Below are 24,836 nucleotides of genomic sequence, written 5' to 3' on the forward strand. Positions count from 1 at the left end.
CTTCAGGTAGTTCAGTATAGCAATAAATATGCCCCAAAGCCTTCCTTTCTCCTCACTGAACAAGCCTGGTTCCTTCAACCCAAACTGGTACATCCTGTCCTTCAGTCTTCTGATCACTTATTGGCCCTCCACTGGTTGCACTGTAATTTGTCAAGGTCTTGCTTATATTGGAGAGGGATTAAAATTGGACACCATACTGAGATGTGGCCTCAAAAGTGTTCAGCAAAAAGGAATAATCACTTCCCCCGGCCTGCTGGTGATGGTTTGCTAATGCCGCCCAGTACGCAGTACCCCATCACTTTTGCAAAAGCACCCTGCTAACATATGTTCGACGTGTCCACAAACACATCCATTTTTTTTTCTTTGCCAAGCTGCTACCTAATGAGCTTGAACTGTTGCCTGGGGTTGTTCGAGCTCAGATGCAGAATTTTGCATTGATGCTGCACAAAAACTGACAGAATACTGTCAGACAATTCAGATTCAGGTTCAACTATTTTTAAAGATGCACCAGATTCTTCTTCTAAATTTCTGTCACCAACAAAAAAGAATAAAAAGGTTTGGATGCTCTATTAATTGCCATTTCATTACCATTTTTGGCTTTCTTTTACGCATGAACAGGGCTGAATTTCCTATGTTTATAAAGTTGAAGACTGTGATAATGACCCTTACATACCTTTTCATTAATTACTGCTACATCCTCTTAGCTGAAGTTCTGTTTTAATGCAGTTTATGGTCAGGCATGATTTTGCTTTAGAAGGAAATGGTTTTTAAGAGAGTCTGTTCAGCCTGAAGAAGAGAAGGCTGCGAGGGGACCTTATAAATGCCTACAAATATCTGAAGGGTGGGTGTCAGGAGGATGGGGCCAAGCTCTTTTCAGTGGTGCCCAGTGACAGGACAAGGGGCAATGGGCACAAACTGAGGCACAGGAAGTTCCGTCTGAACATGAGGAAGAACTTCTTCCCTCTGAGGGTGACGGAGCACTGGAACAGGCTGCCCAGGAAGGTTGTGGAGTCTCCTTCTCTGGAGATATTCAAGACCCGCCTGGACAAGATCCTGTGCAGCCTACTGTAGGTGACCCTGCTTCGGCAGTGGGGTTGGACTAGATGACCCACAGAGGTCCCTTCCAACCCCTACTATTCTGTGATTCTGTGATTCTGTGATTTTATGTGGTGCAATGAAGGGAAAGCATAAATCAAGGGATCAGAACCGCTGCGCATACACACTGTCCTGTCCCCTTGTGCTTGGAGCTGGGTTCCTGTGACGTGGAGAGCTGTAAGGTCCTGTGAAAAGCTCATCTCCAAGGGCTGTGTAACTAAAGCATCTTAGAAGCGCTTCCAGGGTTCCTCTGAAGTAGTCATTATTTCAGGGGCCTCCTAAAAGCAGCCTCTGTGTTTTTTGTCTGGGTGGATTGAATGGACACATCTTTGAATGAATGCTTGGATAGTGTAATGGATGGTGACCCTTCAAAAAATTATAAGCTGCTTACAACTTCTGATTGTGAATGGTGAAGTGACAAATTGGCAGAATAATCAGATGCACTTCACGTTAGCTTTTACAGGTAGCCAACATTGCTCACTTCATTACTTATTACTAGCAATTTGAGAAAACACGATGATAAGGTACTGTATTAGGAACTGAAACCTGAAATGGACTGTGCTAAGGGAAATCAGAGGATTTCCTGAGGAGCCTGAGGAGAAGAGCATCTTGCTCTGTTGGTTTGCATTTCAGACCTCTATTTTTATACAGACAGACCCTAATCTATTTAAGAATTTTCTTAAGTCTTCACAAATAAGAAACTGAGAAAGTGGTGGAATGTGAGATATTGGGAAAACTGGTCCAGAAAAAGGATAAAATCCATGTATCCATAACATTATCCTGCCCAAGATCCATGGGGGTTTGGTCATCTTCACTAGAAAGCACAAACACAAGTGGTTGCTTTGTTTATGGACATCTGGGGACTTTGTTATGCTTGCAGGAGACAGTCTTGGATCATAGTAGTGAAATGGCAGAGGTTTAAGAGACCATCTGTAGGTTTTTCATGATGTAGGATAATTTGGTTAACAACAGTTGTTCTGAAGGAGACTATATCCCAACTGCAGTGCCTCTGGGATAAAAATGTGTTGCAGCGGCTTTGAAATCTTGTATTGTATATACACATGATAAGTGATCCTGCCCAGATGAAGCCTTTTAATATGACTGCATGTATGTAGAGGAGAGGCTTCTTGGTGCCTTAGTCATGACATCACTCACTTCAAGCAAAGGTTCAAATTCCTGTCCTGCCTAAAAGCAAAGACAACATGTTAGATTCTGATTTACAATAGCATATTCTCACAAGCTGTTCTCAGCACTTCAGCTGTGCAAGAATTTGAACAGAAAAAGAGTCAGGCTCCCATCCTAGGCTCCCATTTTGCGCTCTTTCTGACTTTATGTGCCAGCTTTGCGTTGATGACTGAAGTTACCAAAACTCATGTAGATGTTAGAGGGGTCTATGTATAAGGAAAAGGAGGGTGCTGTGGAAAGACAGAGTCGCTTGTCTGTCATGAGATCTACAATGTGCATCAAACCAGGCAGTGTGAAGTTGAGCCTTGGATTCCTCTCCTCTTCTGCAAAACTGCTTTGTGTCACCTTGATTTAATTTCGTTTACAAGCTATCTAGTTTCTTCCTCTTGATATCACTGGCTTAAGGAATTAATTAAAATGGAACATATCATTAGGCACTGAGCCCTGAAATGAACCTGTAGCTGAACTGGAGGACACTAAAACACTTATCCCTAACATGGAATCTTCATCCATGTTGTTCCAGTGCAGCATGTGAACTGCTGAAGCATATCAGCTGGGTAATTACCTACAGATTTGGGAGTTTAGAAACTGAACTTATAATATTTGTCTTCTCTTTATGTATGTTAACTCAAAATACTGTTTAGTAAGAGTGGCATTATGTAAACTGACTTCCCAGGAAGCATAGAGACATGGCAGTGTGAACATGGAGTCTTTCATATGGGGGATGCTGATGCGAATTGAGCTCTGATTGGCAGAGCTCAAAAGCTGCTGTACTAAGTAATATCAATATGGCAGCCCCCATCTGGTGAAAAACTACATTATAAAACTGCAGTCCCATCCAGCCCCGGCAAAAAATAACGTGCGTGGGTGTGGGTTTTGGTTCCTTCAGCTCAGCCAAAGGATTTTGATCGGGGGTGTTTTGCATTGTACCTCTCTGTGCTGCAGAAACCAGATCAGGGAGTTGAGTGCTGCTTTTTTCTGACCGAAAGCATGTGTAAAATACTGTTAGTTATGTGGTATTTTATGCCTTTAGACTGAGAAGCTGTGAAATCACCGTGGCCACTTGGTGCTCCTTGGGAGGGAAGCTCCTGAGGAGAGCAGGGAAGCTGCACTCTCAGGTTTATCAGCCTCAGCAAACATCAGCGCTTTCAGTGTTCTGCCGGTTACAGAGCACAGGTCAGCTGTCCGCAGTAAAAAAAAATGGGGGGATTTTAAATAAGGGTGGCTGTCAAAAAGCGGCACCCTCCTTTCCCTAGTTTCATGGTTGTGCGTCACCTCTTGTGCTAAGGCGCATGAACCTGCCTGGGGCCGACTGAAGGGAGAACTCCCCCCATGTTCTTTCCCCCCCAGCTAGGCTGGCTCCCGGCGGGATTGCCCCGTGCAGTTTGTCTCAGGCAGACAGACAGACAGCTGTCAGTGCCAGCCCAAGGCGAGCGGTGGAAAGGTGTAGCCGGGAGCTGGAGGGAAGGCAGGACCAGGTCTTGGGGCAGCAGCATTCACTTGGCTCAGCTTGAAGCTGGTGTGGAGACAAGTTAGAAGCGATGAATCCAATGACAACTGAAACAGTCAAACATTATGAGGCCTCTGCTCGGGACGGTCGTTAGTCAGAGATGTACAGTCTGAAACAGCCTGAAGTTGTGATGGTTTCCGCTGTAAGCGCAGGACCCCGGGCAGGGAGGGCCACCCGGCTGTGGGTGCCTTGCGGCTTCCCCAGGCTCTGGGCAGGAGAGGCGGGTGCCACATGTCTGTACTCAGGAGCTGGACATGCAGTGGCCGAGAAGGATGATCCTCTTCCCATCTTTGAGGATTTTTGTTGAGATTACAGACACTCAGTCAAGAATTGCAGCAGGGGTGTCCAACAGCTTCACTGATGACCACTGCAGTTTAACTGCAGGGGGACTTCAGAAGCCCATGGCGTGTGACATGGCTTACTGTCACACCCCAAAGCCTTGCATGCTTCAAGCCAGAGCTCCTGAAAAGCCATTTGAAGATGTTCTGAGCAAGCCTGTAGGCCCCTCCTTTGAAGCAAAAAACAAATAGTTGTATTCCATGTCTAATGAAGTTGTTACCTTGATGACTGGTGATATAAAACGCTACTCAAAGGACAAGTAATTTCTCATTGCAATTAAGTTAGCTAGCTTCTCTGGAGAAGAACACTAAATGCATTTTACTTTCTCCATGCTGCTACATGAGACAAAATTACAGCTAATTACTTTTAATTCCATTTCCATCCTGTATGACTCATTAATATAATAGCATGGCATAGCATATACCATAAAGGGGTTTTTTTAGCAGAGTGAGCACTAAACATTTGTAACTGAAAACTAGCACTAATTCATTAGTGATTTTTATATTGATGGTCCACCGAGGAGAAAAATGTTTTATTGATAAACTGCTTAAGTACAAAGTGCTTAAGTTTGCAAGCAGTGCATTTTGAAGCCAATGGTCAACTATCACACAGTATTGATACTGGTATTAAACCTTGCATCTAACACTGAGATGGGAAGCACAGACTGCATTCCTACAGTACCAATGAATTACAAGGGGGAATTAATTCTTTTTTATGGACTTAATTTAAGGGTTGCAGCAAAGGAGGACTCTTGCAACCAGCTCAAGCCAGTGTGCTAAGATTTCTCTTTTGTACTTCAAGATGACCACATTCACGTAACAGTTGTGTTCATGCATCCAGATACAATGGAGTATACTTTAAATCAAATGATGGATACTCTTCTTTGAATGTGATAATCCAGATGGATTGAGCTCCTCATGCTCAGTAGGTCTCCAGCCTAACTGAGAGCCCTGGAACGAGTTACAGATATCAACAGGTGTCGGGTGCTTCCTGCCACATCAGAGCCTGGAATCTCTGCTTTGCTGTCTGCTCTGGCAAAATCACCGACTTTCAGGTGAAGATCTCTGCCACAGTAACTGCAGTTACATTGGTGCTGTTGTAGGTTATTGTGTTTTCACCAGAAGAACCATCCTGGGCCAAAGTAGGCTTTTTAGATGCCTTTTTGCCATACTAGGATTTTCAGTTGACGCACAGGCAGCAGAGTAGGGAAGAAGGACATCCTAGCTCTAGGATGGAGCCAAGCAGCAAGTCTAAGTAAGGAGGGATGAAACATCGATGTGGTAAAAATTCTGAACATTAAATAATCTTCCAGGGAGATACTGTAGTTAATTAAGCTAACGTAACCCACGAATTAGTGGACAGTAGTGCCTACTAGCAAGAGGAAGCTGATCAGGTTAGCTATAATGACAGGCATTCTGTAAGGTATTAGTTGCCATGTCTACTCTGCTGCTGTGGAATAAACTCAAGCATCAGGCCTCTGTCTAAGGGTTAGCTGCCACTTCCTCTTAGTTTCAGACCACCCCCATGAACTCTGTTGAAAATAAATGTGAACTAGAGGGATAACGCTAAGCTCTGTGGGTGTGAGCAGTGTGGATGGGACCATGTGGCCTCACGACTGGAGATTGCTCTCTGGCTTTTATTTGGCAATATAGGTGCAGCCTATGGGACCATTGCTAGATTACTGACTCCAGCTCTTCTGTTTCTTTGTGCTTTGCAAAGGACTTTATCAACTTGGAAGTAGTTCAGAGAAGAAAAATCTGAAATTTGGAGTGGCACCTTTTAGCAATAGTACTCAGAAGTTTGATTTATTTTGTCTGTCAAAGAAAAGGTTGAGAGGTGAATTGATCTTGGCCTCTCTAAGGCATCTATATAATCAAAGGTTATCTGATAACAGAGGGCTTTTAGTCTTTCACACAAAAGCACAAGTAAGTGCAGTGGGTTGAGGTCAGTGCTAAACAGATTCAAACCATGAAGCAGACACAGTTTTGACAATAATGGATTACAGGAACAGCTTTGTCGAGGGTATGGATGAATACTTCCATCACTGAAGTATTTAAATCCCAAGCTTCTTTTTACGTGATCTTATGAAGCTTATCCAGAAGTTATGAACTTGGCGCAGATGTCTTGGGGTGAAATTATTTAGCCTGTGTTATTAAGAAGGTCGTTACAGGGCAGGGTCTTCAAAGGAGGGTCCTGTGAAGTGTGTTTATGGTCAGGTGAAAACTCTATTGCCTCTCATCAGCAGGTCTCTCTGTGTGATGCCAGGATCTGTTCTCTGATGGAAAATATGTAGGGGTTTGCAGATTAAAACCAGCTGAAAATCATTTATCAAGATTTCTGATCCAGGTTTGCTGGTCTTCAAAACTGCAAAGGATGTACAGTCTTCAGAGAGAAGGATGTGAACATGAAAATAACTGAAATAATACCTCTACTAAAAACACTGTTCTTCAGATACCAGATAACACCCAAGACAACCCAATGATGAATACATTGGATGCATCCAAGGGCTTGTCAGCAAAACTATCGTCTCAGTAATGTTTTCAGGGCTGGAACGCAGTGACAGGGAAGGGCTTCAGGGTATTTGTCCCCATGACTCTGCAGTCTGATATTCTCCTGTTTCCAGATGTGTAAGTACTATGCACACAGCCTGAATATATTGACATGCAGAGGAGCTGTTAAGATGTTTAGTTGGTTGCCAGATATTTTCCAGTAAGAGAAATAATGGCACCCCTTTTTTTGGAGACCCTCTTAAGATCCCCCCTCCAGTTTTCAGGGCCTCTCACACTGGCGGGAACAAAGCCCCCTGGTTATACAGTTCCTCTTTCTTTTCTTTCACTGAAATTCCTTTAAGGTTTAGCCAAATTGCAAATTCTTTAAAATTCCTTTTTTTCTTCCCTGCTGGGACTTGTTTTCCTGAGGGAAATGGGCTGGTATTGTGCCAGCCAAAAAGAAATGTCTAAACCATTAGGCAGCACACACATTGTGTTTGGATGCCAAAGAGCAATTCACTTGTGGATGGGAAGGAAAACAAGAGATTCCCAGTTCCTTTCCTGGCGGCATCTCTCTGCATCTGCCACATGGTCTCCTCATGCGGTTCTGCAATCCCAGGACAGGGGCAGAGATAAGGCTGCCTCAGGCCCTCATGACTCTTCATCTCCATCCACCACTGTGTAGGACAAAAGCCTTCACTGCTGGCAAAGGCAAGGATCGGTCCAGCTTCCCCTAGCCCCACGACACATACGTTGGTCCACTGACTTCCCTCCTTGACCTGTAACAGCCCACATTGACATCCCTCGTTACTGTCGTTAGTTTGGTTATTCAAGCTGCAGTAATGCAGGTTTGAGGTAAAAATTCCTTGAAGATGCAGTAAGGGACATCTTAACTACAATTGCATGCAATAGGGAGGGAGGAAGACTACTCTCTTATTTTAAATTAGGAGCTTACACTCTGGGAAGACATTAAGGGAATGACCCACACAGCTGAGTATATGAAAGCTAATGGTTAAATGCCACTGCCATTTATTTACATGATCCTGTCTCATAGAGAGGACAATGTCAGTGCACAACAGGGCAGAATTTTCAGTGCACTGGGCTAACAGCAAATCTGGCACTTGCAATTTCTTTGGCTCTGAAAATTAATTCATTTTCTTTTAGCTTTGCTTCCAGTGTAATTAGATAGGTGCAAACTCCACCGAGTATACTGTGAATCAACTCCAGAGACATGGAGGGAAATTCTACACATTTTGCTCATGTTAATAATCATATTATTAGTGTGAGAAATAATACGAGAGGTAAGAAAGCGAGCAGGATTTGATCCATGTTTAAAATAACACTGTTATTCTAGTTTCCATAGATTATAATCTTCTGCATTTGTACATAGATTATAGTCTTCTATAATCTGCATCTGACTGGCTCCTATACATCTAAACATCAGTGCTGGTGGGGAATTTATTTAGCAAATGTAGAATAGGAGCTTGGATCAAGGGAGTTGTACTGTCTACTTCCATCTCTAACCGTATGTTACAAACTACTAGCCATGATGGAATTTACACAAAGCGTACAAAGCAAATTAATTACCGCTTAATCCTAAAAAAGGTGGGTGACTGGGACAAAGGGCCTGCAGTCTGCTCTGAAAAGCATAATCTGCTTCTCTTTGATGTGCTGCCATCAGAAGATAATTTCCTTCATTGTTTCCTATTCTCAGAAATGTTTTAGACTATCAGCAGATGCTTCTGTTCTATGAAAAAAATTCAAAGCTGCTACACAAATACATAGAGGGGAGAAGGACTAACCATCTGCAGACTTCAGACTACAGCAAAAATACTTGGCTTTTTTTCCATCATTTGTCAAAGGAAAAACAGTGCTTTGAGTCGCCCTGTGCAGAAACTAGTGGAGTAAAAAAAAGGAGAAGGTGCTGTTTATTCACATGGATCTAAATCAGGAAAGCATGTAAAAGTCCTTAAATTCTACTAGAATGAAAATGTAGGGTACTTAAGTATGCTGCATTTTGCCCTAGCAAAAAGTTTTTGAAAGCTGAGGTTTTATTTGTTTCATCTTTAAGAAAAAAACATGGTTAGTATAAATAATAATACCACATAGCAGGAATTTCTCTCTCTGTGGGTGGATGATTATTCAGCTGCAAATAGTGTCCATGAAAAGTATGTTCCCAGGTATTCAATAAAGTTTTGACTGATGATTATTTATGGCTCTGTTAAGAGCTTATTAAAATACATGTTGCACCAGCGTTGATAGATTATGAAAGTTCACACTTGTAATGTATTTATTTAGTCTTTGATGAGAAAATCCAAGTTTGAAAAAGTATGTTTTTAAGATATCATAGTTACAAAAATTTTTTTACCCAACCTGCCTAGTATTTCCTTGTGTGTAAGCCTCAGGGCAGTTCTGTCCGCACTCCTAGCCAGCAGTATATCCAGTGCCTTTTTTGCCTCTGGAGCACAGAACACCGTGTATTTGAACATGTCTGATCTTCTGAAATGCACGTGAGCATCAAAATGACAAGCCCGTGGAGATAGGGAAAAGCTTATTGTACCTGAGCAGTCAGGGTATGCATGAATCATTTCACTAATCGCTTAGACCATCTTGATTTTTTAACTTGTGTCTTTCGATTCCTCCTGGGGTTTCTCACAAGGACTTTTTACTCTCTGATGTTTTGGGGCCTAGTCCTGCAGTCCCTTCTGTTTGGACTAGCCCTGTCAGCCTGGCCTCTGGTGTGCTGTGGTGTGTGTTGGTGGGGGTCTCCCATTTACAGCTGTGATAGGGAGCTCTGATGGCAGATTGCTGGGCATTAACACCTACTTTCTGTGTGTTTTCTGCTCAATACCTAACATAAAAATTTCGTACATAAAGTTGTTATTACATTACTTAGATTATAATGGGAATATTTAAAGGTCCCTGTCAGTGGTGTGCCATCCTCTGAAAATTAAAATCCACACTACAACATTAATTAAGCCTCCAGAACTGTATTTGTATATGTGGATATTCAATATGTATATTGCTCAACTAGATGCATTTAGTCCAGCCTCTTTTCCTTCTCTTTAATGTAAAAAAAAATCCAAAAGAGCATTATAAATATAAACCTCCTACATTTCAGTCAGCAGGATATTCAGTATTTCAGGTGTGTAAAGGTTAGTGTGTTGCGAAATGACATTTCCTGCAGTAGTATACTTAGAGACATCTTTCTTACATATTGTGATAGCATTAAGGCAAGAGGGAGGAGACGGGTTGTATTTCATGTATTTAAGTTACATTACCAGAAACAGAATAAACAGTTCTTGCATTCTTGTGGAAAAGCTACTTACTCACATGGCACAACATCATTATAATCAAGACAGAGCAATCAGTTCATATAACAAACCCTATAATCAAGGTAATGTAATCAATGTAAGTAATCAGCTGTAATAAGCAATTAAACATCTAACTGCAGCAAGCAATATCTAAAATTACAGCCTTGAATAATATCAGCTAATTGCATCATTAGAAACTTGTGTAAAAGCCAGTGGTAAATCTAAGTTTTTAACTACGCAAAATAGCTGTTGCAGTTATCATGGGAAGGTCTACAGTCTCCTCCTGAGAGACATTAGTGAGCAAGACTTCACTAAAGAAAAGCAGTCAGATTCCAGTGCCAGGCTTGGATTTGCCAGAGGTCTGGGTTATTAGGACAGGAGTAGGCTTCCTCGCTGGAGCCTAGTGTGGCCCCAGATCCCCAGTACAGCCAGAGCAACTGCCTCTGATGCCGTACTGGTTTGCAGTAGAGCAGCCCCCGAGCAGACAGGCACGGCGTCGCTCGGCGGCTCTGCGCACACCTCGTCTCTGGCTGCCACCACCTTCGCCCGCGTCAGCTACAGGCACCAGGGCTGCCGAACCTCCGTGGGGGTGCACAGGGGAGTCAGCTGCCACTTCGCCTGCTTGTCCCACTGCGCTGCGTATGCTGGCAAAGGCTGATGGGCCTCTCCTCCTGCCTTCACGCCAGGGAGAGTGTGCCCAAAGGTCATTGAAATTAATAAACTATTTGAAGAGGATTTAACCTCTTCTAATAGAACTATATCCATCTGAGAACAGACCTGACTCTCCACATCAAGAACAGACCTGTCTGTGCACATCGTCTAGCAATGGGCCAGCTCCAGCATCTGGGGGCTTTTCATGTGACTGTAGCAGTACTAGCAGCCCAGAAATCTCCCCCAAATAAAGGAGAGTGAGACTGAGGCTACTGCTGCAAAATATTTTAAATAGAAGAGAGATCAGTGAGGGAATGCAAAGTGAGACGAATCCATGTATGCATGTTTTTCAGCCATGACAGTATACACGTACTCTGAGTACTTGCTGGTTTAAAAGAGCTGAAATGAATGCTGCTCCCAAGCATTAAGAGAAGAGGATTCTGTAGGATCTAGTCTTTTGAATTAAATAGAAATCCTAAAAAGAGCCGCTGGAAAGCACAGTGTGGAGTAAACCTGGTTTGTGAGAGTGAAGAAGTGTTTAAGCCACACCAGCTGCTTTTCCTATTTTCAGCACTGGAGCTGGGTTATTTCAGCACAGCAGACGAGACAGGCAGGGTCCCTAGGCTGGAGCCCAGCATTTCTGGAAGAGGATTAGCTCCTAAGTTAAGTTCATGCAGGGCAGACAGAGAAGCACGAGGAATGGTAAGTGGAGACTGCAGCCCAGAGTGAAACTTGCAGCATTGCTCTCATGGCACGACCTCACCCAAAGCGTGTAAACAAATGCCGGCCTGACCACCTCCTAAGTATTTGAACAGAACTGGAAATGTGTTATTTGCACCAGGGGATCACTAATCTCATGTGGTTATGGTAGAAGTATGGCATGGACAGAAGTGTCCCGTCTCTGTCTCCCTCTGCATCACGTTGAAGGGTTTGTTCAACTGTACATTTGGGAACCCTTGACTCTGAAAGCAGGGGCAATACATGGAGAAGCTGAATCAACACACACTAGACAGGTCTGCAGCTCAGGTCATGTGAAAACCTAATTCTAGAGCTTAGAGTTTCTTAATATAGTTTGCTAATTATTGGCTGAATTTTGAAAAAATGGCAACAAATTTGAAAACATTCTATTCCTGATGTTCCAGTCCATTGCAGCCCTTAGCAGTAGCATAACCTCAGGGCTAGGCCGCTGCATGGCTTGCGCTGGGTTTTTAGCACTCACCCTTCCAAATCCCAGCCAGCATGCGCTGTGCCTTCCCTGACAGCCCAGGACTTTCTGCATTGTTGGTCAAGGTGATGCTCTCAAGAGGACAAAACACAGAAGAAAAAGTAAGAAACAAACACTGGTATCACATGGGAGGAAAACTGCTGAAATGCAGAAATAGAAAGACTTTGAGGCCCATTTGGTGAAGTAAAACTTAACTGACATTTGGATTCGAAAGCTGATCATGAGCTTGGTGGTAAGGAGATAAAAGCTGTTCATAACTTTATAAAAGACTCTCTTGGTGCATGGTCAAAATGTGAAGCAGGTAGGGATTATCACAGAATCTTTTAGGTTGGAAAAGTCCTAAGATCATTGAGTCCAAGTGTAAACTTAGCACTGCCAAGCCCACCAGTACAGTTGCTTTTCTTCACATAAGGGTACTTTCCCAACTACCTTAATTTTGAATAAAATTCAGGGGTTTTTTTCAATTCTTGTCTTTCAGCTATCTCTCCATAGTGTTCAGGACTTCATTTTCTAGCATGTGGACTTCCTTTCAGGGTCATAGTTTTTTAAAACCTGTGATTTTGTAGCAACCACAGCATTCCCGATTGCTGTCAGCCAAATGTTTACAGCCAACTGATCATGTGTTTTGAACTTCTTAGTGAATGAGATAGATGGAGCTGCAGTGGCTGGTTCAGGTACCAGCCCCTTTAGCATCCCTGGTACTGACTGAAACAGCACTGTGGCTCAACCCAGTGCAGCAAAGGCCAGAAACTGATGCCTGGCACTCCCATAAGAGCAGTCCCTGATGCTTTGACACTGTCTCCCATGACATCCTCAAAGGCAAGCTCAGGAAGTGTGGGCTGGATGAGTGGTCAGTGAGGTGGATGGAGAACCGGATCAATGGCAGAACTTAGAGGGCTGTCGTCAGCGGCGCTGAGTCTAGTTGGAGACCGGTAACTAGTGGTGTTCCCCAGGGTCAGTACTGGGCCCAGTCTTGTTCAGCTTCTTCATCAGTGACCTGGATGAAGAGTTAAGAGTGTACCCTCAGCAAGTTTGCTGATGACACCAAACTGGGAGGTGTGGTGGATACACCAGAAGGCTGTGCTGCCATTCAGCGAGACCTGGACAGGCTGGAGAGTTGGGCAGAGAGGAACCTGATGGAGTTCAACAAGGGCAAATGCAGGGTCCTGCACCTGGGGAGGAACAACCCCATGTACCAGTACAGGCTTGGGGTGGACCTGCTGGAGAGCAGCTCTGCAGAGAGGGACCTCGGTGTGCTGGTGGAGGACAAGTTGACCATGAGCCACCAGTGTGCCCTGATTGCCAAGAAGGTCAATGGTATTCTGGGGTACATGAAGAAGAGTGTGGCCAGCAGGTTGAGGGAGGTTCTCCTCCCCCTCTACTCTGCCCTGGTGAGGCCCCATCTGGAGTACTGTGTCCAGTTCTGGACTCCCCAGTTCAAGAAAGATGAGGAGCTACTGGGGAGAGTCCAGCGGAGGGCTACGAGGATGATGAGGGGACTGGAGCATCTCCCCTACGAGGAGAGGCTGAGGGAGCTGGGCTTGTTTAGCTTGAAGCAGAGAAGGCTGAGAGGAGACCTTATAAATGCCTATAAATATCTTCAGGGTGGGTGTCAGGAGGATGGGGCCAGACTCTTTTCAGTGGTGCCCAGCGACAGGACAAGGGGCAATGGGCACAAACTGAAGCACAGGAAGTTCCGTCTGAACGTGAGGAAGAATTTCTTCCCTCTGAGGGTGACGGAGCCCTGGAACAGGCTGCCCAGGGAGGTTGTGGAGTCTCCTTCTCTGGAGATATTCAAGACCCGCCTGGACAAGATACTGTGCAGCCTGCTGTAGGTGACCCTGCTTCGGCAGTGGGGTTGGACTAGATGATCCCCAGAGGTCCCTTCCAAGCCCGAACATTCTGTGATTCTGTGAAGGGAGAGGAGGAGCCCAGTGAGCCCCATGGTGGTGACGGGCAGCCCCAGGACGCTGGCCTGTCCAAGGAGACACCTTTTCCTGTGGGAGCACACGCTCCATCCTGCCCAGAGGCTCCTACAGTTTGGCAGTGACCCCTCTCTTCCCAGCCACTCTCTGAAATGCAAGGGTTATGAAAATAGTGCCATTACGTACAGAAATAAATTTCAATGAGGCATGTGAGGAGTAGTATTTTAATAACTACCTGTAAACTATGTATACAAAAATTTAACATCTTGTGAATTATGGGTCAGGCATTCTGTTGGTCTGCTAGGAAGTTAAAGATTCTTTATCAAGCACAAGAGGAGATACAGATCTGTAAGAAACTAACCAGTTTAAAACAGTTATTGTAATCAGTTTATTTTCTTTTCCATCCGTTGATGTGGGTTCAATATTTGGAAATCTGGAATTGGAGAGTTAGGGGCGTTATTATTTCTGTTCTTTTCTTAAAATAGTGAAACTATGGAAGATAATCATAATTATGCAAACTGAAAACTGAATTGCATCTTTAGCTGCCAATGAGTAAGATCCCCCCAAAAAACCACCCTTGTTTCTGATTCCAGAAGGTATAATCATGTGCTTTATGTGGGAGTTGCAAGGCTGAGGAGCAAACAGAAGTATAAGATGCTTTGTTTCTTAAAGCTGACACCGCCTCACCGCAGTGTTGAGGACACTGAATTGTACCTTAGACTCAGATGTTGCTTAATACCCATCTTGTCACAGCCAATATGGAAGCTGTTCATAACATTTTAAAAATGCATGGATTTTTTTTTTGTTCATAAGCGAAAGCACAAAGATGTTTGTATTGATCACTTCTGTGAATCCCTGGGATCTCCTAGCAGTGGTCTGCCTCAGATAACACTGATCTCCTTGGGAATGTTGTTGAAAAAGACTGAGAAACAGCTCTTGGTCAGAGAGAGACAGGAACGACAACATCTGTAGCAATTCCTGTTATTCTTTGTACAGGGTGGGATCCAGTCCCCTTTAGCTCAGGTCCCCACACAGTGATCCAGTCTGCCTGCTTTCCCAGACTCCTAATATGTTGGCACGTTATTCCATGAGATTCTACTGTCTTTGGTCTGAGAGCTCTTGGGTCTGTGTGCTCCCGTGTGCTCTCATATAGTCAGTGCGAGGCAGACACAAATACTTATGCTCCATCTAGCCCTCCAGAAAAGCATGATAACATCTGTTTGTTCATATTTGCGTTCCTGCTTTCAGAAAGTTATTAGAGAGCCTGATCTTGAAAGGGAGTGATAAGCTCCAGAGCACCCAGCGCCTGGCACAAGGCTCAGCTGGCACTGAAGGGTTACGTTTCGGTTTGCTTTTAGGATTAAACTTGAAAAATCTTGGCAGCTCCCTCTTTTATTCATTGCTAGCTATGCTGTAGATGAAAGGGACCTACAAAAATGTTGTAGGAAGAAACAGAAAATGAGAAACTTCAAGTTAATGAGCAACTAAAAACATTAGTCTGGGTTTGGTCTCCTCGATTTTATCTATATTTGTCTTTTACATGTGCCCGGGACCGTTCTGTGGTCCCCAGGCCAGCTGGCATGGTGAAGCCCATGTCCTTACTCTTAAATAAGTCTCTCAGAGTCACAGGCAGCATGGCAATGTCCAAATTACTTACTAGGAGTGGTTCTTGGCCCATGCTAATTTCCAAACCGTGCCCAGAAATTATTTTGGAAGAGTGATAGTTTGCTGAGGCCAAAGCCATCACAGGCACAGTTCTAACAATTTAACGGGCTAGATGATCGAGTTTCAGGCCTGGCAATATTCCCTGGCACTGATTGATCTACACTTCTATTGAAGCAGCCATGAAACCTAAGACTAAATAAATACTGTAATTGGAAAAAAATAGCCCTCATTATATAATTATTTCAATAAATTACTAGCCATGTTTTGTGTCTGTAAAGTATGGTTGTGTCTGTAAAGTATGGCACAAATTTCAGTCAATACAGTTTACACTATATCTCGGTTTTCAGAACGTGGACTTATACGTAAGGGAGGTGGAATTTTCACTATGTTATCCAAAATATATGTGTTCTCTAAGGAAACAAAAACTGGAGTAGAAAAATCTACTTTCCATACCTCAGTTAAGAGCCATACAACCTCCTCCCCACAGACATTACATCAAATTCACCGAAGATACTTTTTTACACAAATAATGTGTTGCAATGCTCCCACCATCAAAGAGAATGTGGGTTTTTTATTGCGTACTCTTAAAAGCAAGCAACGAACCAAACCCAAACCCTCTATATCAGGGGCCAAATCTTCTCTTCCTTGGCATAAAGCCTCCCCTCTTAGCCGTCTGTTCGTCACCCCCAGGTTTTAATACACATGCAAGCAAAATCTTGAAATAAAAACTGTACAAGAACAGGGAGAGGTACAGTTTGCTCTGTAGGGTTCAAGGCTGGGCAGTTCTGATTTGCCTGAAATTAAAGGGAATTACTGGGTGTCCAGATTTTTTTTTTTTAACACCTCTGAAAATGCTCTAAACTTTGACTGATGGCAATCTGACTGTATCTGCCCATTACACACAAACACAGTCATACGTAATTAGCTAAGAAATTATGTTTTCCAGTGCTCAGGAAAATTGAATAAAACCCATCCATTTTTCCCTTTACATCAATAAATAAACCAAAGCATGCAACTACATTTTTATACAGAATTATTTCTCTTTTTGCCTGCCTGCTGGTGTTTGTCCTGTGCATATATCAGCAGAGCTCTGACCAACAGATCTTTCCTACCTGCCCATTCCTAGTTAAAGAGAGGTGCTCAAAGAAGCAGACAATGGGAACACATTATTTATTACATAATCATATATTAGTATTACACATTAAGGGAAGGTATTGCATAGCTCTGTTCCTCTGTTTCTTCCTCTCGTTGAGGATGCTCCTGGTATCAAAGGAAGTAAGTTAAACAGAGTATTGGTGCTATATACATTAAAGCAACTGTTAATAGATGAAATATATATGTACCTACACATATAGTATGTAAAAGTAGCTGTCTCTACCAATATTGCTCTAAGCAGTAGAATCAAGTCTAATCAAGGACTGGTAGATATCCTGTATTCACACACAGTCTGCAGTGAGCACTATGAAAATGTCAAGTGTTTATGAGCAGTTCGTCAGGAATACTTTTACAGCTTTGACGTATGTCTCGTTTGCCTTAGTTATTAGAGAGGCCAGTAAAATCCAGTAGGTGCTAATGCAGTGTGACATACTGTTGGATAATTTTTAAACACTTTTTAATGTCTGTGTGGTGCTTTGGTCATATAAATGCCTTAGCAGACAGACAGACCACAGCACCTCTGTGGCATGAAATGTAATTCAAATGGAAGCTTTTACCAGTTCAACCTTTTGGCATCTCCAGTGTACCTGTACTTAAAAGCTGCATGCTTTGGGTGTTGAGTTCTGTGGGTGTCTGGATAAAGTCAATGTTATTTAATCTGTTATTTTTATACACTCAATCATCACTCGTTTATTTTGATTTGGGGTTGCCAGACGGTTTGCACATACAAATGCATTTAGAAGAACAGACTGAATGCAGAAAGCTGCCCTTGCTAGTGCAGCAGGCTTGCTTTTCAAAATTAGGTACATGAAGGTAAGTACTCATATTCCATGATTGTGCATGCGAATGTATTAACTGTATTCACAGTGGTCACTACCATGTCACAGCTCTGACCTCTTCCCTGCACAACAATGTGAAGCGGTAATAGCTGGTCTGTATTAATCAATCACCTCTCTCCCCAGGGAACAGTGCTGCTTCCAGTCACAAGCACACTTGGATGAAAAGCATGTTTGTCTTCTCCCTCAAAGACCAAACCAATAAAAGGACCCATTTCTTTTTTAAGAGGAAGTAGGTGCAAAGGGTGGGAAAGCTGTGTGAGCCAAGAGGTCAGGGCCAAGGTGAGGGTCTTCCTGTACTTGATGGAGGCAGATTAGGCAGCTCTCTCACTGCCTTTAACAAGATACAGAGATGTCTGAGGAGAGGATCTTAGCATTCGGGGCCAGGCATAGCCTCCTAGTGTGATGTGGTTGATGAGTGCATCAGCAAACTGTAGTAAGGGCATGCACGCCCAGAAGATAGGGTCAGGGAGCATTTGTCTCAAGTGCTAAGGTATATTTGCTAAATTCACAACCTGCGATACTTTGAGAGAACCTGTTAGTGTGCTTATATCCTGAGGTAGGGTCTGACCCTCAGAACTGTGTCCAGCTGGGCTTTGACTGTCTCTGAGGATGGAGACTTCTTGAGGTTCCTGTGGGCCATTTCTCCAACCCAGGTCACTCTGAACAATAGCACAGTTCTCTGGTGTTTCAGCCACTCTTCTCAGTTTTCTGTCATCTACAAGCTTGCAGAGCGTACACTCTAGCCATCATCCAATTCGGTAATTAAGATGTTACACAATATTGTCCCCAGCATTGACCCCTGGGGTAGACCGCTATTGAGTAGCCTCCAGCTGGACTTCATGTCACTGATCACAACACCATGACCCCAGCAGTTCTGCCAGCTTTCAGTCCACCTCACTGTCCATTTATTTAGCCTGTACTTCATCAACTCGTGTGTGAGAATTTTGTGAGAGACTGCCAGAGACCTTACTGAAGATAAACAACATCCAGAAGCAGATAAGTGAGAAGCTGCCTCATCCACCAAGCCAGTCACATGCTTGGAGAAGGCTAACTGGTTGGTCAGACAGGATAGCCCCTTTGTAAATGCGTGTTGACTCCTCACAATCACCTTCCTGTCCTTGAGATATTTGGAAATGGCTTCCAAGATAACTTGCTCCATCACCTTGCCACCAGTGTGTAGTTCCCTGGATTCTCTTCTTGCCATTCTTGAAGATTAGGAGTGACATTTGCTTTTTTCAAGTCCTCAGAAATCTTCCCTGACCACCATGACCTTTCAAAGACAACAGAAAGCGGCTTTTCATTGACGTCATCGAGCCTCCTCAGAACTCCTTGTTTGATGAGAGGAAATGGCCTCAAGTTGCATCAGGAGAGGTTTAGGTTGGGTATTAGGAAAAATTTCTGTACTGAAAGAGTGGTCAAGCATTGGAACAAGCTGCCCAGGGAAGTGGTGGAGTCACCATCCCTGGAGGTGTTCAAAATCCGTGTGGATGTGGCACTCTGGGACATGGTTTAGTAGGCATGGTGGTGTTGGGTGGATGGTTGGACTTGATGATCTTAGAGATCTTTTCCAACCTTAATGATTCTATGATTTCCTGCTTGTTGGGATGAACTTTTCTTAAGTTTGGAGGAGGTGATCCTTGAACATCAACCAGCTCTCCTGAACCTCACTGCTTTCTAGGACTGGATCTCATGGGATTCTTCCAAGCAGACCATTGAATAGGCCAAAGTCTCCTTCCCTGAATTCCGGGGTTGGCATCCTGCTTTTTTCCCTGCTCCCTCCTCTCCAGATTCTGAACTCCACCATCTCATTATCAGGGGCAAGGCTGCCCCGACCTTCACATCTCTGACGAGTCCTTACTTTTTTGTAAGTATGATTTCCAGTGGAGCTCCCATGTTAGGAGGTTGTTGTTAACACACTCCAGAACCCTCCCAGATTTCTGGTGTGGTGCTGTCCTGTCCCTCCAGCAGATACATTGTGCCTCCCCCAGATGTGGGGTAAAGTCTTTTACTACTTTGAAGTAGTAAAGTACTCCATGAGCACCGGGGACTGTGAGCGCAAGGCTTCTTGCAGTTGTCTGAAGAAGCCTCATCTACTTTTTCCATAGCAGATACCCACCACAGCATTACCCATCTTGGTTTGGCCTCGAATACTGATATACAAACTCTCAGCTGGCTTTTCATCTGTCCCTGCGCAGAGCTCCATGCAGTCTTGCTGCTTTCTCTCGTAAAGAGCAACTCCCCTTTCCGCCATCCTACATGTCCTTCCTCAAAAGCCAAGTATCCTTCCATGGCAGTACTCCACTCCTGTGAGCTATCTTAGCATGTGTCTGTGATCCCAATGAGATCATTGCCCTGTCACTGCACACAAACCTCAAGCTATTTGTGTTATCAAGAGTGCTAAGCATCCTAGAAAAGGGATGAGAGCTCTCCTTCTGCTGTCCCATGGGTGCTTCCTTATTCATGAGCATACACTTGAAATGGGCCCTATTTCACAGAATCACAGAATGGTAGGGGTTGGAAGGGACCTCTGTGGGTCATCTTAATCCAACCCTCTTGCCGAAGCAGGGTCACCTACAGCAGGCTGCACAGGACCTCGTCCAGGTTGGGTTTGAATATCTCCAGAGAAGGAGAATCCACAACCTCCCTGGGCAGCCTGTTGCAGTGCTCCGTCACCCTCAGAGTGAAGAAGTTCTTTCTCATGTTCAGACGGAACTTCCTATGCTTCAGTTTGTGCCCATTGCCCCTTGTCCTGTCGCTGCGCACCACTGAAAAGAGTTTGGCCCCATCCTCCTGACACCCACCCTTAAGATATTTGTAAGCATATACTAGGTGCCCTAGTTACGTTGATTGTGAGATTTCTCTTGTCCATATCACCCTGTTCACTTCACTTGTCTCATTGGTCCACTACTTCCTCACTTGATTGTTGTTTATCATCTCCCTCCTGTTGCTCCTAATTTAAAGCTCTCATCACCGGTTGACTAGACTGTAGGTAAAAATGTTTTTGCCCTTGTTAGTCAGGTGGATCCCATCTCTTCCAAGAAGGCCTTGATTGTGGAAGATGCTCTTATGGTCATAAAAGCCAAATTCTTGTGGCCTACACCAGAGGCACAGCCAGTTGTTGACCTGCTGGAGCCATCCAGCTCCGCAAGTAATTTCCTCTCATCAGCAGGATTGAGAACACCATTTGGGCTCCATGCCCTTCACCATCGACCCCTTTCCAGGATCTTCCAGGATCAAACTGAAACTTGTTATGAGTATGATGGACAGCAGTTTTTCATGGATGTACTCCACATGGTAGAAAAAGCCATTTCTACTGCCCACTCCGCTTCTCTCTCATTTCATCCCCATGCAACAGATGAAATCAGGGTTGGAGTATTATGCTTTATGAATGAAGGGCAGCACAGCCTTTTGCTGATCTTATGCTTACCATGCTAGCAGAGAAACTACAGTCCTGCTAGTCCTCCCAACCAGATCTGTCCCTGGAAATCATGGCTAAAGGCTACACTTTTCCAAGCATATGGAGGAATGTTGTCCTCGTTCAAGACATGGCATCCCGTCTGTATGGTATTTGCTTTTCCTCTAGAGAAAAAGAGATATTGAAGCACTTTTTCTTACACTTGTGTGATATAAATAAATATTTTTGGATGCAGGAAGCTAACCTTTCCCTAACCCTTAGGAGTTGATTTCCAAACTTTGTTGGATTTGCCAGAGTAATTGGAAAGGCAAACAAGCTGACGTACAAGCTTTATTCATTGACCTGTCTGCATTCCTGCCTAGCTCTGCATTTTCACTGATTATGTATTTTGGGTCAGCAGATTTATACAGTTCACACTTCATTATCCAACAAACATAGAATAGTCAGAAGTGATCTGAAGTAGTGCAGATCTTTCTGCAGTTTCTGAGTTGTTCCTGAATGGGTCATAAAGCTTTAAAATGTAGTGAAAGTTAATCAGCATAGACTGCTGCTAACAACCGAAGTAGTCCTTTGCTTTTAAGTTAGCATGGAAAGAGGGGATGGCGACATTGGGTTTCCGTCTTCTCTCTTGGAAGTGGTCTGACTGACATATTGGGGAGCACTTGAGTACATTTGAAGGCAAAGATCGGGACTAGATAAGTGACAGAAGGTTGAAAAACACTGGTTTTTTGCCAGCATAAGTCATTCCCACACTTTGCTTTGGGATAGATATGTGATCAAAGGGGATTCTTCTGTCATTAAATCTTCCCTAGGCAAATATGGCTTAGACCTGAAACTGGCTGGGGTGTGCACCCTCTAGCCTTCACGTGGCCATTCGCCGAGTTTGGGAAGACACATCTTCCATCTGGCCCAGGGCATTTCATTGTGTTCTTCCTTTATGACAGCTTGTGGGAACTGTTACAAGCAAAATATGAAATATGAGCAGTGAATGCATCTTTCGCAATAAGCGTAAATGGAAAATAAGGCAAAAACAAACAGTGCAAATCGCTTCCCCTTCATGCCTTCATTTTATCATTATTTTTTGTTTTGCTTTTGGGGTTTGAAGTGTGTATAGTAAGTGGAATGCTTAAAGTATTAGCTATTTTAATTTGTTTTCACTATGGACATTGTTGAAATCCTTTAAAAACAAAGTCCCATAGCTTGAAGACAAATCGCAAGTAATTTTTTTTGTGCTAGGTAAGAAACTGTACCAGGAAAAAGAGTGACTGGACTGTTCTCATAGAGCAGTACTATTTGACATCAGGGAAGGAAGTGGTTAAATACCAGGGGTGATGTCTTCTTAGAAAAGGTGACTGATACAGAGAAAAATAAATGATACTCACATAGCTCAGTGGCAGAGTAGGAGGGAAAATGTAACCCTGAGGAGAGCCATTTTGGAAAGAAAGCCAACACGGGGGGGTGTGAGCCGCTTAACCAAGTGTCTGCACTGGCTTCGGCTCCACAGAGGTGTAAGCCTCTGGCACGGGGACATGGGGCATGGTGCCTCCACACTTCCTCCAGACTGAGTACTTTTTTGGCTCTTTTTCTCTTTGCAGGAACCCAGACCTTTGTACAACAAAAGGTGTCAGTTTTATTCAAGTGGAATAGGATTCCTATACGATGCCTACCAGACAGAGGTAAACAAACTCACCTCAACATGTGTTTGTTTCTGCTGTGCTTTGAGGGGCTGGGGTGGAGGGAAGCAAGTGTTTGAGAGCGTGTCTGTGCGTGTAGGTCACAGGTTGATAGAAACCCTACTGTTTTTTCTCCTACAAGTGACTCCCTGCTTGTCCAAGCCTCTCATGGCTACAAATCATTACAAACAGTGAGGTTTTGAGTCATCATCAGTGTTTCTATCCAGTACATTACTCTGCGACTGGAATGATTCCTAGTCCATCTATACTGTATAATAGCTGTCTGGAATGTATTTGTCACATTGGCATCTTTTTCTAAGGAGGTTTTTGTAGACTTCGAGTGGGATAAGAAATACCTAAATGAATCCATTTGCATTGTCCAGATTCAAATCTCTGTATTCATCCAGCACAGGCCAAGAATGTCAGCAGTTTGAATGCAGCTTTTTTTATTATCTCAGTGACATTAACATGGTCAGAAAAGTGCCTGTACCTAAATGGCTAGCCTCCTGAGAAGTCCAGCTTTAGTTTCTTTTCCTATTTTTCATTTTATTATTGTGGTAAATTGGTGAGAGTGAAAAGGAAATCAAGCAAAGCAGGACTGAAAGCAGCTAAAGAGCGGTATAACTTACAAGAAGCCAGATGTCCTTCATCACCGTTCCTTCCATGGCTGAGAAAAAGTGTATGGGGAATGTTACTGTTACTAATTCTAGACAGCTTAGGAAAGTGTATTACCAGATTAAGCAACTAACACTGCTTAAGTCTTGCTGCTAGGGCACCCTGTTGTTGATTCCAGAAAAAGTATGGCAAAAAAATTCCATTGACCTCCTTGCCTAAAGACCTACCCAGACAAACTTATCATCTGTGGCAACACCCTGTCCTGTAAGTTTTACTCCATCCTCTTCTGAAGTGTGCTTGAATACTCAGACACAGACATGGCCTGAGAAATGCTTCTGATTCCTGCAATAAGCGTGTAGCTGGCCTCGCGCTGACCACAACTCCCTGCTGGTGACTCCGGCTTCTGGTTTCCCAGCTCTGCAGAGTCTGGCAATGTCTAAAGTTGGGCCACCCAGAGCTCCTTCCTCTACTCTGGCAAAACCCCCATATCTTTTAAAAGTGTAGTTAGTCTATAATAACATTCTTGTCTGGTTGTCCACTGATCTAGAGTCAGCATGTGCTAATTCAGAGTTAATGATCCATAGCATTTGAACTTGGCCTTTGCTTTTCCAGACTTAGCCAGCTAGTGAACATGGGACATGCTCTGCATACCAGGTGAACATCTAACTAGGAAGGCACATTGTTTACTGAGTGCAAGTTTCCTTTTGATTGCCATCTCTTACCTGTGAGTGGTCTCGAGTTCATGTAGTTTGCCCGTTGCGGTTCTTCTCTTTGCTCAAAGCAGAAAAAATTTGATTTTCTTGCAATTACTATGAGGTGAGAACATCTCTGCAGTTGGAGCTGAGGGGATAGACAGGCACAGACAGCCAGAACATGAAAAAGCTAAATGTCTGGTCACTGAAGTTAAACAATAGGTCTTGACATGCAGAATACCCACAAATGGCCTGTTTCCACCACCCTTGCTCACACCACACAGTAATTTGTTTATTTTGGTTTATTCACTGTTCTCCTGAAAAGGAGTGTCTTGCTCTTTGCATGTTTTAAAAATGCAGTGATAAAAATAGACAACTACAGTAACTCCCTTGGCCAATAATTTAATACATCTTGTAGCCTAGAAGCAGCTAAAAACATGTTTAAGATCTTGCTGGTCTCCCTCTTTTGTACTTCTTACCTTCCACAGTAAAAAGGAGCAAACTGGCCTTATGGATGCTCGAAGAGGGAGGGGAAAATTACTTTTATTTCCTGTCAGAAGCAGTCCCCAAAGCCAAGCATCAGAACGAACCACCTTTTTAGCAGCCCACTCCACTTTATGAAGCCCTCCGATCCAAATCACGCATGTGTAATGGGAAAAGCGTATTTTAACTATGCATGTCGTAGGCCATTTTGACCGCATGCAGGGGGTCAAACCCAAAGTCTTATGTTCCACTCAGTGCAAAAGCACTAGGGCGTCCCAAGAAAATGGCTGTGGTGGCAGTGCTCTGAGAAGTGGCCAGGCGTGACGTTTCATTTCCTTCTGAACTGGATATTGATTAAACCAACGCAGCTGTTGAGGGTAGCACACTCCTTTTCTGCAGTAAATTGCAGCTCGGGCTGAGGACAGCTGCAGCTGAATGCAACTTCAGGCCAACAAAGCCCTTATGTGAAATTCCAGCAACTTCAGACACAACAGAATGAGGCTGATGAAACAAGGTCCTGTCTCAGGGTGAGATATTCTTGTGACAAGTGGGATGTGTCTGTGTCA

At 43.8% G+C, this 24,836-nt stretch overlaps 1 protein-coding gene across 3 annotated transcripts in view; it reads left to right on the forward strand.

Annotated features, from left to right (window-relative positions):
- The window catches only part of TMEM255B (transmembrane protein 255B), a 78,188-nt gene that overhangs the window by 36,747 nt on the left and 16,605 nt on the right, over positions 1–24,836 (forward strand). For all 3 annotated transcript variants that reach the window (XM_075425401.1, XM_075425421.1, XM_075425412.1), the window contains one exon: positions 22,403–22,483. In XM_075425401.1, coding sequence (XP_075281516.1) covers positions 22,403–22,483 — 81 coding nt within the window. The remainder of the gene's footprint in view (positions 1–22,402; positions 22,484–24,836) is intronic.

The sequence above is a fragment of the Opisthocomus hoazin genome, chromosome 1, assembly GCF_030867145.1.
Source record: "Opisthocomus hoazin isolate bOpiHoa1 chromosome 1, bOpiHoa1.hap1, whole genome shotgun sequence".
Taxonomy (NCBI): Eukaryota; Metazoa; Chordata; class Aves; order Opisthocomiformes; family Opisthocomidae; genus Opisthocomus; species Opisthocomus hoazin.